The sequence below is a fragment of the Primulina eburnea genome, chromosome 13, assembly GCF_022965805.1.
Source record: "Primulina eburnea isolate SZY01 chromosome 13, ASM2296580v1, whole genome shotgun sequence".
Lineage (NCBI taxonomy): Eukaryota > Viridiplantae > Streptophyta > Magnoliopsida > Lamiales > Gesneriaceae > Primulina > Primulina eburnea.
In genome coordinates this window covers 29,259,418-29,274,746 of record NC_133113.1, presented here as the reverse complement: position 1 = coordinate 29,274,746, position 15,329 = coordinate 29,259,418, and the positions used below count along the sequence as shown (strand labels likewise).

At 35.2% G+C, this 15,329-nt stretch overlaps 2 protein-coding genes across 2 annotated transcripts; both read left to right on the top strand.

Annotated features, from left to right (window-relative positions):
• The first annotated feature begins 536 nt into the window (after positions 1-536).
• On the top strand, positions 537-1,907 carry LOC140809049 (E3 ubiquitin-protein ligase RDUF2-like). Its single transcript, XM_073166518.1, has one exon. The coding sequence runs from the start codon at positions 635-637 to the stop codon at positions 1,646-1,648; it is 1,014 nt and encodes a 337-aa protein (XP_073022619.1). The 5' UTR covers positions 537-634; the 3' UTR covers positions 1,649-1,907.
• Positions 1,908-7,859: 5,952 nt separating this feature from the next.
• On the top strand, positions 7,860-14,691 carry LOC140808634 (ATP-dependent zinc metalloprotease FTSH 3, mitochondrial-like). The gene is made up of 8 exons (XM_073165760.1): positions 7,860-8,040; positions 8,148-8,403; positions 8,497-8,568; positions 9,103-9,236; positions 10,716-11,210; positions 11,327-12,094; positions 13,560-13,787; positions 13,921-14,691. Exons 1-8 carry the CDS (start codon positions 7,990-7,992, stop codon positions 14,398-14,400), a joined length of 2,484 nt encoding a protein of 827 aa, XP_073021861.1. The 5' UTR covers positions 7,860-7,989; the 3' UTR covers positions 14,401-14,691.
• Positions 14,692-15,329: the final 638 nt, after the last annotated feature.

Here is a 15,329-nt window from a genome sequence, read left to right as displayed (position 1 = left end):
TTAATTCACATAAACGGTTCTTTTTATTATCTGCAGAAATTCGTCGGACTAAACAAAATTAGACATCCATTAACGTGATGCAATAATATTAGAGTATGTTTTTGTGAAACGATTTCACGAATCTTTCTCTGTGAGACGAGTCAACCTTACCGATATTTACAATAAAAAATAATATTCTTAACATAAAAAGTAATATTTTTTTATGGATTACTCAAATTAGAGAGTTGTCTCACAAAATACGACACGTGAGATCGTTTCACACAAAACTAACCTAAATATAAAGGCTAGAGGTGGAGCGAATATCTCGATATAAAATATCGAACAATTTAAATACATTTCTTGATGTCAAAAAAATAAATAAAATAATTTAAATATATGGAATAATGAATATATTAAGTAGCGGGGACTACGACTGTTCATTGGACGCGGATTAATTTGTATTTAGTAAATAACGTGTGATTTTCGAAACTCGTTTATTATGCGTATTCACTGTTCACATGGGGGTGTCTGTCTGTATATATATACATATACATACACATTCGCTTGTGGCCCTTCAAATTTTTTGATATTCCAGAGGATAATATAAGACTCATTTAATTTTAAGATTCTCGTAGATCTCGAAAGTTTGAAACCGATGGCTTCAGCTACTGCTACCACGGCGGCAGCGGCGTACTGGTGTTACACCTGCACAAGAACAGTTAGCGTGATACCTGGAGGTGGGAACGATGTCGTTTGTCCACACTGCGACGGTGGGTTCGTACAGGCAGTGGATCCGACGGATTTCTCGCTGGACCCTTTGCGGAGGCTCGATTCTCCCCGGGCTGGTCCTGGACGCCGTCGCCGTAACGGGTTGTCGTTTAACCCACTGATTGTACTCCGTAGCCCGACGGAGTTGGAACCCCCACCAGATGAAGGGGGCGGCATGCGGAGTTACGAGCTCTACTACAACGACGGCGTTGGTTCGGGTCTGCGGCCGTTGCCGTGGACGATGTCGGAGTCTTTGCTTGGATCTGGATTCGAATTGATGCTCGAACACCTCTCGCAGATCGGATTCAGCCTCTGGAACCGACCCGAAAATCCGCCGGCCAGCAAAAAGGCGGTTGAATCGCTGCCGGTGTTGGAAATTCTCTCGACCCACGTCAGTTCCGATTTGCACTGCGCCGTCTGCGTTGAATCTTTCTCAATCGGATCCGAAGCCCGCGAAATGCCTTGCAAACATATTTATCATTCAGAGTGCATTCTCCCGTGGCTGAGTCTCCGCAATTCCTGCCCAGTCTGCCGGTACCAGTTACCTACCGATGGCCATGATGCGATTCCAGCTCGCGGGGTGGGGCTGACTGTATGGAGGCTTCCCGGTGGTGGTTTTGCGGTGGGGAGGTTTTCTGGGGGAAGAGAGGTCGATATGCCGGCGGTTTATTCGGAAATGGACGGTAATTTGAGTTTCAACGGTGGTGCACGTTGGGGGAATGAGCTGGGGCCGTGGATAAGTCGGCGGACAGCGGGAGGTAGAATTCGGAGGTTCTTCGATAACTTCGGATCCTTTTTTAGGAGGACAATGTCCGATTCTTCAACGGGTTCGGGTAATTCGCTTTTCAGAAGGTACTCTTTGAGGAGGCGGAGAAGGAGAGGCTTGGTTTCCTTGGAGTAGAAAGTAGTGGTATGCAAGGGCAAGACAGTAATTTCGGTTACCCTTTTTTCCCTACTTGTTTATATATAATATATTTTTAGAGAGAATTTACATCGTAAATTTCTTTCTTTTTTTTTTCGAGTGACCAAAAATATGTACCTCTTTTATTGTTTTTCTCCTAGTTGATTTTTGCTCATGCAATCTTGTATTGTAAAATTTAATCGGGTTGTTTCTTTACGCCAAAAAGAAAAAATAGAAATTTAATCAACATTATGCTATCCTTGTATACTATGTTTTATATTTTTAAATTATTTATTATGTATATAAATTTAATATTTTAAAAAAATTAAATTACCAATCACCATGTAATAAAAATAAAGAAATAGTAATAGGATTTGAGAGGATTTCATAGGATTTGGATTTAAAAATACCATTTTTATTTTTTGACAAGATGATTCAAAAAAAAGATTTGAATTTGTTTAGAATTTTATTGGATTTCATGAGATTTCAATGAGTATAACCAAATCTCATTGAATTTGATAAGATTTGGTGAGATTTGGATTTTAAAAACATACAATTATTTTTTTATTCAATATATTATTCTCATCAACAAATCATTTTCTATCAAAAATTTCTACATGGTTAAGACTTTGTTTTTCTTTTTAATTTTTTTTAGAAGTTGAAAGATTTCGTTTAAATTGTATAAATATAGTGTGTTATTTATTGATCGACAAAAACTTGTGTGAGACGATTTCACGAGTCGTATTTGTGAGACGGATCTCTTATTTGGGTCATCCATGAAAAAGTATTACTTTTTATGCTAAGAATATTATTTTTTATTTTGAATATTGGTCGTGTTGACCCGTTTCATAGATTATGATCCGTGAGACGGTCTCGCATGAGACTCACTTTTATTAATTAATATAATAAAAATTATAGTAATTACCGAATGAATTGAAAAGATAGTGGATTCTTAAAACGGATTCTATAAAAACGGTTTAAAAACTAACAGTTAACTTACCTTTTCGTGCTTGATTAATTTCATGTGTTAATCCTAATAATTCTTATTTAAGTTTTTTCTCCGATGACCGTGAATCAAGTGCTTCACTTTTCTCATATTTCGGTCAACCACGTTGAAGGCCATTAACGTTGAGTTTGAAATGATATGGTAGATCTATTGCCTGCCGGTAAGCTCCTGCTGATTTACGGTGGCTTGCCGCTGCACACTTTTGGAGAGACACGATCAAATTCTTGCGGCATGAAAAGCACTTTTTGCTCTTAAAATCATGACGATCAACCTTTTGCTTTTTTTTTTTCTTATTCTCTATCTATAATATATTGCTAATTTGATATTATATTCTCCATACATGCTGACTAGCTAGGGTTACAACAAATCGAGTGGCATGTAAATAAAGCAGTCATGGACATGCATATGCTCTCAACCAATTGCTATTTTCTCCAAAAAAAATTGGTTGGAGTTGAAGATGAGAGAAATGGCATGTTTGTGTTCTGGGATTGGAAAAGGCAACCAAACAGTGGATAACATGGGTTGGTTAAACATTGTACATTATGCATTTTTCCTCGATGAATCCTTTTGCTCCAGCTTTTATTCATTTCGGGCTTCAAAATCTGTCCATGAATGCTTGGGCACCTTGCTCTGCTACTCCCTGAATTCTGGGAAAGCAACCATGAGGAAATCACAACACTTCCCACCTCATAATTTTCTACTGAACCATTGATCTTTTCCTTCAAGGCCGCAAACTTGATCAAACCTTCGGATCCTCACTTTTTTTGCATGATATAACATTATATTGTTTCAATCTGATCGTCTGGTTCCGGTTGAATCGATCCAACCAGTTGAACTACTATTTTAAAATGGACATGTTCGATCACCAATCCAATTATAAAAAGATTGAATTCATAATGTAATTTGCAGTCAACGGTGGAATTGCAAATGCTGCCTGCACACACTCTCTATTTTGGATCAAACTTTCTTGGCCACATTTAAAATAATGCATAATGAAGTTGCTGTTGCAACTGATAAATACGACTTGCATTCATTGACTAGCATATAATTTTCGAATCTTCTTCCATTTTGAATAGCTACCGATTTTTTTAACAAAAAGTTCGTTGAATAATATTTTGGATTCAACATTCAAATGTCAGAGGTGAAAATGAAAATAAGTAATAGGTTAAATATTTCGAAATAAATATAGTATAGAACAGTATAAATACAATATTTTAAATGCATTAAAAATAAAATATATAGTAAAGTGAAGTAATGTGTAGCAATTTAGTAGGTGGCTGTGTCTCGAAGTTGAGGTGGAAGGTGTTTTTGTGGGTTCAAAAGAGCAAAAAGTGGCAGGGTCGTAAAATGGCTGCAATTCAAACTAGAGGCGCATAGAATTCCCGCCTAAATATTTCCATGATCCGACGGTTCCGAAACTGCCATATGTGCTGTGGAATGGGGCAAGGCCACTTTCATCCGACCACGTGGACTCAGAAGCCCAACCCATCTGTCTCCTCCATTCTCCGCCACACACTCTCGGCACCTTCCAGAATAAACCCCAGCTCGAATTCCTTAAATCCCACTTTCACTGTGTCCTTCCCCTATATTACATAGCTCCAACCCCATCTCTAACAGCAACACGACACGTTATATTAATCGCACCAGTGCTCTGTAACGCAGATTTTTTCGGAAAAATTACCAGAAAAGGAAGATGAATGATACCTGTGGTGAGATAGTAGCGGTTGAAGAAGGTTGCTGCACCCCGAAACGCAGGATCCCATCTAGGAAAGAGCCGCCGCCTCCGCCGAGGAAGAAGTCTCCGCAGGCGTGCGCTGGGAAGAGACCGGAGCCCCCGAAGAACGGGTATTTTCAACCGCCGGAGCTGGAGCTGTTCTTCTCTTTGTGGCTTCGGCGTGAGACCTATGCTTAGATGAGAGCTCATGTGGATAGGTTTGTATATTTTAGTCATGTGGCGTTTGTTAAATAAATTCTTCTGTTCTTGCCATGTAATGTAACTGTAATCTAAAAAAGTTTGATTCGAATTCAATTCAAATTAAAGTTTGAATTCTATTTCCAAAATTCATACATGTTATTTAATTATTCGACGTATAATTATATTATTTTAATAAAATATTAAAATTTACGAGCAAAATAATTACAAAATAATTTGAATTCGGAAAAATTTTAAGTCAAACTCGAATTCGATAAGTTCAAATATAAATCTAGGGAACAAGCTCGAAACTTAGTCCAAAAATTCGAGAGACAAAAATTGTATTGTAATCTATGTATGTAGTTTTGCTAAAAAAAATCATTTTTGTAGGTAGGTGTTTGAATCGGAATTGGCGTTTATTTATAACTTGTAGAATTAATAATCGGAAATCAACTTTTTATAGCGTAACATACTTCAAATCATTTGTAAGACCACTAAATCAAGGGATAATGTAATAACTTGGGAACGATTATTTGGCTCGTGTTTAAATAAAATAAAAATTTCTTTTATCCGCGTATACGACATAATGATTATATTGATTTATAAACAAAATATGCCATAAGCTTTGGATTTCACGTCTATGATACAAAATGCCTTCAAATTTGACTTTCAAATTCATCATCTTTAATTTTAAAACATCTTTTTAACAATATACCAAAGTGTTCCCAATTAGGGAGACTTTGTGTTCCGTCCCCATTTTCTGTAATCTTTATCTTCACTCCCCATCAATGAAAGATATTTTTTTGGCATTTTCTCTCATCAGGGAGTTGTAAACAAATTTGTTCTGAAACAGGATTGATCACCAATTCACAGTTCCAATTATCGGTTAATGATATCATGTCAAATCGAAACTTACAAATACATTGTTCAAATGAATGGACTTGAAATGATAGATTTTAAATATATTATTTCAGTTTTTTTTAGACAACTAAATATAAATAAATTTGAATTATATTTTATATCAATTTAATTTAATAATTACGACGAATTTAAAATGTAACCATTTTACTTACTCCTAAGGATGACAATGGGATGAAGCAGGGTGATGAGATGAGCTTGTTATCCTCGTCTTTGAATTTCATCTTCACTCTTGTACTCATCCTGATCCTCGTTATATCGAATTCGGGGAATCCTTGAATCTGAAACCGCGAGGATCGAATCTCCATCTTCGTTTCAAAAATATTAATGGGATAAGACGATGTTCGAATATTATTCTAAACCAAAATTTATTATTACATTATTAGTATTTTTAATACTATTATTATTATTAATATTTTGAAAAACAATAATATTATTACATTATTAGTATTTTTAATACTATTATTATTATTAATACTAATAATAAAAATATTAATTTTTATTAATATTATTTTCGGTACGGGTTCGGAGATGAGGATATTAATCTCATATCCGTTCGAACTACTTCGTGGATTTTAAAAATCTCTGAACTCGGAAAAATCAGATATCCTCATCCTCATTTCGAGTTTTCTCTGCGAGACCCCGAATCCGTGGGAAAGTTGTCATCCCTACTTATTTTCAAATCAAATATCTTTATAAAATGAAGTTTGAAATTTATATTATCTAGAGTGTTAAGCATAAGTTTTGACTAAATTACAATTAACATCAGTGAACAATGAACAGTTTGATAAACGATATCACTCACTTGTTCTTTTATTTATTTTTTATGTGAAACACCTATAGATCATATCTATGTACTCTATCGACAAAATATTTGTTCGGTTAAAAAATAATATTTTTCATGAGTAAGGTTAAATGTAATTGGAAGACTTTCAAACTGAATCGGTGGAATTTAATTTTTATCTGTCCTTTAAAAATATATTCGAATGAATCAATTTTTGTAGATAAATCTATACCGTTACATAATAGCCGAGCGTGTACCAATTTTGTCTCCAAACTTATCCTTGCATTATATTATATAGATGCTAAATTTGATTTTATGTATATGTTAGTAATTCTAAGCATTAAATCAGATTTTTCTTTACTGTTCTCAATTAACTATATAGATAGGATAAATAACATTTTCCATATATTTGTATATTATTTTACATGTCAAATCATACATTTGAGAACATACATTTTACATATAAAAATCATAATTAAATTAATCACTTGAAAAATCAAAATATATACGTACATATAATAATAAATGTATTATATTATACACATACATCGTATTTCCGAGGTTTGTTTTACCTTGTTCGTGCAGGCAGTGCCTGCATGGACAATGAACGGTCCGAATCACTCCACATGAGTGATCCGGGTCCACCTCCCTGTAAAAAAAAATTGACTCGAAAAATCCGAGCCGTTGGATCGACCCTGCAGGTCAAACCTATTTCTGGTGATGTTAGTTGCTTATTATAAAGTTCTGGTACTGAGATAAAATATTAGAAAAGGCGAAAACTGCTCGCAGGGGTAGAGTCGACCGAACCTATTTCTAGTGATGTCAGTTGCTTATTATAAAGTTGTGGTACTGAGATAAAATATTAGAAAAGGCGAAAATTATGTATCTTCCATCAAATAAAATCTATATATCTAAATCGTGTTTACGGTGATATTTAGTCGTTTGTGGCTTATTGTGTTCTAGATCGTGATGAAAGTCGTTGAGCAGGCCAACACGTTTTCGGGCTTTTGGTTTGACCCGACCCACATTTTTCTCGTTCAAATGTCGTGTCTCCCAAGTTAGAGTGGGTTGTGAAAGCTCATTGGATGTCAAGCAGTTTTCTAACACCGCCAATAGAAAATTATTAACAAGTAAATGAAAAAAAATAGTATGCATTACTGGTATGTAATTTTTGCCAGATATTTTAATTTGAGACGGTCTCACGGATCATATTTTGTGAGATCGATATTTTATTTGGGTCATCCATGAAAAATATTATTTTTTATGCAGTATTATTTTTTATTGTGAATATCAGTAGAATTGACCTATCTCACAGATAAAGATTCGTAAGACCGTCTCATAAGAAACCTACTAAAAAATAAAAGCAAAAACTTATGTAAGACGATCTCACGAGTCGTATTTTGTGAGACAGATCTCTTATTTGCGTCATCTATGAAAAAATATTACTTTTTATGATAAGAGTATTATTTTTTATTGTGAATATTGGTGAAGTTGACTATCTCATCCAAGTAAGATCGTCTCACACAATATTTGTTCAAAAAAGAAAAGGCTAACTTAATATTTTATTTTATTTGTTTTTTTTTTCATCATCATTCAATTGATGCTGTTCGGGTTTCAATGGGCTTCGATTCAAAATCCGAAGAATCGTAAATTACTGAATTAATTACTATAAATATAATTTCATCTCTCCCACGCAAAATTGATCAGATTGGCATAGGAAAATGATTTATTCCAGAATCGGTCGTTCCTTATCGCGCGCCTCTCGTTCAAGAGTAAGCCACTGTCGAGCCTCCGCTTTTCTCTAACTCTATATATCTTTTGGGTGGAGTTTATAGATGTTGTTTTCATATGTTATTTTACCCTTTTTTTGTGTCTGCAGAATGTGATTAATGGTGTTGATAACGGCAGGTCCTTGTTGTTGAACAAGGAAATTCTTGGAGCTCAGCGTGTATGTAATTCGAATTATATCCGGAATAATCCGTGTCATGGGAAACTAGGGTTTTTCCGGGGTTATTTAGCTACAATAGGAGCCAAACATGGATCGATTTCTGGATCTTATTTATCAAATTCTAAGAACTTCATCGCAAACTCCCGAATACGTAGATTTTTCTCGAGTGAAGCGCCAAAGAAGAAAAGTAAGAGCTTATTTTTGCTTCGATGTTGAAATTTTGGAATTTTGTGCCAAAGGTCTACCTTTTTAATTTGTTTATGGTGTTTTATGTTGCCAGACTACGAAAATTTTTATCCCAAACAGAAGAAGGAAATTCCGAAACAAAATGAGCAGAAATCTGGTTCGAAAGGTTTGTTATTCTCTCCTTATTTTTTGCATAGACGACATTCAATGGAATTAATGAGATGTTTAAAGCTATATTTCTGCAAGTCCGGCAATTATGGCTCGCAGTTAAAATACATAAACCTAAGGGCTAAACCCCATGGTGGTTTGTCTTTTTATAATTTAACCCTGTATTGATTCATTGAACAAATCTTCATCTGGTGTTTCTTCAAACAGTAGCAAGGCATATATTACTCAACTTTGTCCAGATATGTAATTCTACTGGTGCATCGATAAGAGTTTTACTAATCTTTTTGGAATATGTTTTGCTTCGATTGCCTAGTGATTTTTTTCCCTGTTTCGTCTGACTATGTTCTCCTTATTTGTGATGGCACCACAATAACATTTGAGTGCTTGGAAAGTGTCTTCTGTATAACTTTACGAGTGCCACAAAATTTCCACAATAAGAATTTGAGTTTTGAGATTTTATCGTGGCGCAACATTGATTTTTCTTGAGTTTCCATACCGAATATCTTTATGACCTTGGTTTGTTCGATCTCAGAGGAAGGAAATACAGATGATCATGGCAATTTTCAGGACACTTTCATGAAGAATTTGCTAAATATTGTCTCACCGATCCTGGCGCTTGCATTGGTTGTTTCATTATTTCCGCATATGCCGCACGAAGAGAAACAGGTAATATCATGTTTAATCACTATTTTTAATGCTGAATGAATAATTGTGGGATTTATATGTTTATAACATATTATATTAATGTTCAAATCCTTGCTTTTCTGGACTTCGGCTAGTTAATATCTGTGTTGTTTTCCATGTCTTAAAATGTAGATGGATAAATATTCTATATAACTTTTACAATGTAAGTATTTTTAATAGATATTTACAGCCTCTCTCTTGAATACTAATCCGTTGGTTTCTCCAGGAAAAAATCATCGCGATATTTTTTATGAATGTCAAGCAATGGTGATTTTGTGTTGCTAATGATTGCTCAATTGCATTTCATATCATTGTATTTTCCTTTGTTTGGTAGTATGGTACAAAAGATTTGGGCCTTTAATTGATTGATTACTCTTATTGTAACTTATAACATTCCTCAATGTGATAGGAATAGGCTGCCTGTATCCTGTAATACTTTGAATCTCGTGGTTTGACAAAATGGCTAGTTTTACCATTTTTTTGTTTGTTTTTACCTGCAAATTATTGTCGAAACAGCTGACCTCTTTTTTTATGCCGTACTCATGCCATCATGCAAGTTTTTCTCCCAAGCTAGTTGAGGTTGGCTGCATAGGTTCCTTGTCTCTATTACATTAAATGCTTGCTGAAAATTGCATGTCTCAGTATGTTTATATTCATCATACCAATTTGGTTTCTCTTTTGCATGGGTTGGATGTGATGTGAGTTCATTGAAAATTATTTGGGATGCTTAAAAGTTAAATGTTGAATCCTTCTGTAAGCGAATTGAAAACACTGCATCGTTCTGATTTCTGAGTGTGCATCTGATTAGACTTTTCTCCTTACTGTGGGTATTTTTGTTTGAGCAAATTAATATGAATGTTTTTATGCTCGCCTTAGCTTCTGCCTGTCACATATATTCATGAAGCCTTTGCAAGCTACCTGTCTATTGTTATTATATAATGGGATCTTGGATGATTCAGATTCGTGTAACTTCAAATGCCATCTAAGTATACTGTCTATGAGATTTGACTTCAAAAGTAATTGAGCAAGTTTTAATGTCCTTTATGCTTGTTCCTTCTTGTGTTGGGACTTGGGAGAGCTTTAATATTAGAGTATATTTAAATAACTGTGATGTTAAGGTCATTTTTCAAACTGTCCTGGGAATGAAATATGGAGCTGAAGATGAAATGAGTTAATTGACGTTTTAAAATGTTAAAACATATGTTTCGAAGTTTTTGAACCCAGCTGTATTTTTAACTGAACTGATTGCTCTTCATCTGTTTTTTCAGACTAATCTCTGCCTCTTATGACATTTGACTGCTTATTGACGCAACAAAATGGAAATGATAGTTTATGTGGCCGGTCCTGGTTAATTTGGGACCTAGGGTTGCATGATATAATGATTATTGTTTATGGCAATGATAACTCTATAAATTTCTACTTGAGTATGTTGAAATAAAGTTATTGACTATAACCTTGCAGATTAGTTTTCAAGAGTTCAAAAACAAGCTGCTGGAACCAGGTTTAGTGGACCATGTAGTCGTGTCTAATAAGTCAGTCGCTAAAGTTTATGTAAGAAGCTCACCACAAAGTCAAAATAGCAATGATCCAACTGACGAATCTAATTTTGAAGAGCCTGTTGGTGGCACCGTGGCAAGTGAGAAAACAAGCCAGTATAAATATTATTTTAATATAGGGAGTGTTGATTCGTTTGAAGAAAAGTTGGAGGAAGCCCAGGTAGCTTTGGGGATTGACCGACATGATTATGTACCTGTAACTTATGTTTCTGAAATGGTTTGGTTCCAAGAATTAATGAGATTTGCTCCTACAATTTTGTTATTGGGATTCCTCTTTTACATGGGTCGGAAAATGCAAGGGGGAATTGGCGTTGGAGGTACTGGCGGAAAGGGCGCACGTGGGATTTTCAACATCGGAAAAGCGCACATCACGAAGGTGGACAAAAATGCAAAAAATAAGGTTTGTCATCAAATCCTACCAGTTTGATCCAAAATTTTTGAGCCATTTTCCATTCCACGGAAATGAATCTCAATGCTAAAGGTAAAGTCTTCTCTTTTTTCCTTTTTTTTTTTCAGGTTTATTTTAAAGATGTTGCCGGCTGTGATGAAGCAAAGCAGGAGATTATGGAGTTTGTTCACTTCCTAAAGAACCCTAAGAAGTATGAGGAGCTGGGAGCCAAAATTCCTAAAGGCGCTCTACTGGTTGGACCTCCAGGGACGGGTAAAACGCTTCTAGCAAAAGCGACTGCTGGTGAATCTGCTGTGCCTTTTTTGTCCATATCTGGTTCTGATTTCATGGAAATGTTTGTTGGTGTTGGGCCGTCAAGAGTTAGAAACTTGTTTCAAGAGGCAAGGCAATGTGCACCTAGTATCATATTTATCGATGAGATTGATGCAATTGGCAGAGCAAGAGGTCGTGGGGGTTTTGCTGGTTCTAATGATGAGCGTGAAAGTACCCTTAACCAGTTGCTTGTAGAAATGGATGGATTTGGAACTACTTCTGGTGTTGTTGTTCTTGCTGGCACCAACAGACCTGATATTTTAGACAAGGCCTTGTTGAGGCCTGGTCGATTTGATCGTCAAATTAGCATAGATAAACCGGATATCAAAGGCCGTGAACAGATATTTCAGATCTACTTGAAGAAGCTTAAACTAGATCATGAACCTCCTTACTATTCTCAGAGACTAGCTGCCCTCACTCCTGGATTTGCTGGTGCAGATATTGCAAATGTTTGCAACGAAGCTGCTTTGATAGCTGCCAGATACGAGGAAACACTGGTGAAAATGGAACACTTTGATTCAGCGATAGACAGAATCATTGGTGGTCTTGAGAAGAAAAATAAGGTATGTCATTATGAATTAGAACCTTCTTGTTTATTAGGTATAATTGTTCCTTGTTTTTCTACCGCTTGCATAGCACTGGTCCAAGACAAATGAGTTTATTTTATGAAATTTTATCCTCTTATCTTCATTTCCTGTATATCATTGGTTAGAGTTTCCACCATAGCTAATTTTAAACATTTGTTTTGGAATTTAAGTCTTAAAGTTATGTTTAATATAAGCAACAGATTGAGGACTACTCGGCACTCCTACTTCAGTGATCATTGATAAGTTGCTGTGATTTCAATTATTCATTTAATATGCACTGTTTTCAAAATCATGTGGTGGTAGTGCAATCATTGATTGGGATTATGAAAATAAGAAGGCAATGCCGAATTCAGAATATACTGATTTTGGTCTTTTTCTCTAAAAATATAGCAGATCTTAAATTTAATATATTGGTTGAGTATCATGGAAAATATGAAGAAATCATTATCTGTTCACTGTTTGTATGTGTATTTGCTTCACATTTTCATCCGAACAAAATATCGACAATATTATCTTCATGGTAATTTAGAATCTAAATCTAGCATATAATGACGAAACTTTTCTGGAGTTGGATGGTTGAGTGATGATTTTAAGCTTAGTTGGACGACATGGAGGGGCGACTTTCATATATAGCTGTAGTTAGCATGTTAAAAACAATTTGATGACACTGTAGCGCTCATTTTGAGACAGTCGAATGATGATGTTAACTAAAGCATACATTTTCTCCATGTAAAGTTGACAGTTGCGCACATTCAATTGCTTCTGGATTTCTTTCAAAGTTCTAAAATTTTTCTGAATTTTTTCCCTTGATTTTCTAGCAATATTTCAATCTCGTTTTGCTTGGGATTTTGGTTATGGGCTCTTAAATCATGATGTGTATTTGACATTACATAGGTTTTTTCTTTGCTTATGAATGCCACGGCACCACATTAAGTGAATTTCTATCTCTTTCCTTTTCTCTCTCAAAGGTCTGGTATAAGGGGATGAGTTGCGAGTTGGACTTGTATTGTGAGATCTAGAGGGGCTTGTGTCTATTACCTTTCTCGACTTTCTGCAGTATGTGATTAGTCCGAGCTACAAGGCTTTAATATTGAAATTGGCGTTGAGCACGAAATTGCTTTCCTAAGTCATTCTGTTTTTCTCTTTGATGGAACTTGGAATATGTTCCTGGAGAAGTAGTTTCCATACCTATCCCATTATTATTGAACGCTGGATCTATATCGATTCATTTAAAAGCAATTTCTTTCATATGGGTGCAATGTACTCAAAGCAGCCGATCTCTAATCCCGTTGTATTAATGCATTTAAAAAATATATTCTTTAGATTGACTGGTGCATAATGTTTTTATTATTTCATATTAACCTAATGGGGGTTCTGAAGACTGTGTGATCCCTTCCTTTTAAATTAAGCACAATGTTTTTTTCGCTTGTTTCTTCAACAGGTTATAAGTAAACTCGAAAGGCGGACTGTAGCATACCATGAATCAGGCCATGCTGTAGTCGGTTGGTTTCTGGAACATGCAGAACCCTTGTTGAAGGTGACTATTGTTCCTCGTGGTACAGCAGCACTTGGATTTGCCCAATATGTTCCCAGTGAGAACCTACTCATGACTAAAGAACAGCTTTTTGATATGACTTGCATGACCCTTGGTGGGCGTGCTGCTGAACAGGTTGCTAAGTGTTTTAGTTGGCTTGAAAATTGTTTTTGAAATACTTAGTTTTGAACAGAACTCTTTCACCTTAAAAAGAATTCCTACTACTCTATACAGTCTTTCCAACTCTTGTGCCATTTTTTTGGTTCAGGCATTACTGGGGAAAATATCAACTGGAGCTCAGAATGATTTGGAGAAAGTGACAAAAATGACTTATGCCCAGGTTGCTGTCTACGGTTTTAGTGAGAAAGTAGGCCTTCTGTCGTTTCCACAGAGAGATGATGGATTTGAGATGAGCAAACCTTACAGCAGCAAGACTGCAGCTATTATTGATACTGAAGTGCGGGACTGGATTTCAAAAGCATACACACGTACAGTGCAACTAGTAGAGGAACACAGAGAACACGTGGCTCAGATTGCCGAGTTGTTGCTGGAAAAAGAAACTCTTCATCAAGAGGACTTGGTCCAGGTACTTGGCGAGCGTCCTTTCAAATCAAGTGAGATGACGAATTATGACAGATTTAAGCAAGGATTCCAGGAAGAAGAACAAAAGGTTGGGAAAACTGTTGAGGATGGGATGACAGAAGACGACGGGTCTTCACCTCTTGTTCCAGAGGTTGTTCCCACATAAGTTTCCGTTGATCTTTGCTGATTTCTTATGTTGGTTTCTGACATATCCAGAGTGCAAAGTTCTACCTGCACCAATGATGCCTCGGGCTGCTCTTATACTAACTGGAAAAATGCATCTATGCATGCCATAAAACTGTATTATCACTACAAATTTCTGCATTTGATCATTGTTTCGTTTTAATCTGGTGGAGGGAGGGACTCTGGATTTTAGAGAAGACAACGAGGAGTAGCAGATGTAATTGGTTTGTAAATGAAAAATTAGTGACGATAAAAGGGGTTTCTTTGTTCTTTCCCTCATTATGGTCCCAATTTCCCTTGCTAATGTAAACACTGCGACCGAGTAATGTTTCCCCAGTCTCCAATGCACCAAATTCAACTAAATTAAATCCATGCTACGATATCACTCCCATTACCAAAACATATATGAAATTTTTAGACTTTTTTGAAAACACAACAATTCATGTGAAACTATCTTATTGGTCAATTTTGTGTGATAGTTCTCTAACTTGATTCGACTCATGAAAAATATTATATTTTATGTTAAAAATATTATATCTATCTATACTATTATAAATATATGAGTTTCAATTGTGAATTTACTTGGTTATCCTTTTCTAACTATTACTTAATTAATGTCTTATTTATTTATTTAGGTGACTTTTCAATTTGCTTTTCTAATTACCTAATTTGTTTAATTAATACATTTTATTTTACTATGCATTATTTCACATCAATATATTTTCTAAGCTTTATAATAAAAAATTGTTTGAACTTAATTTTTTTAAACTTCAAGTTACATGAATATATAAATTTTTGGTTAGTTGTTTCAAGTTACATGAATATATAAATTTTTGGTTAGTTGTTCGGATTTAATTTTTAAAACTTCAAGTTAAAAAAACATATATGTTTTATACCTAAAAATAGTTCAAA

What these genes read in the sequence shown, in the direction of transcription:
- LOC140809049 (XM_073166518.1), top strand. Translation starts at nt 635, where the DNA reads ATGGCTTCAGCTACTGCTACCACGGCGGCAGCGGCGTACTGGTGTTAC.
- LOC140808634 (XM_073165760.1), top strand. Translation starts at nt 7,990, where the DNA reads ATGATTTATTCCAGAATCGGTCGTTCCTTATCGCGCGCCTCTCGTTCA. An exon ending in TGAAGCGCCAAAGAAGAAAA is followed by an intron (nt 8,404 to 8,496) that starts GTAAGAGCTTAT and finishes TTATGTTGCCAG; the next exon opens with ACTACGAAAATTTTTATCCC. An exon ending in TGCCGCACGAAGAGAAACAG is followed by an intron (nt 9,237 to 10,715) that starts GTAATATCATGT and finishes ATAACCTTGCAG; the next exon opens with ATTAGTTTTCAAGAGTTCAA.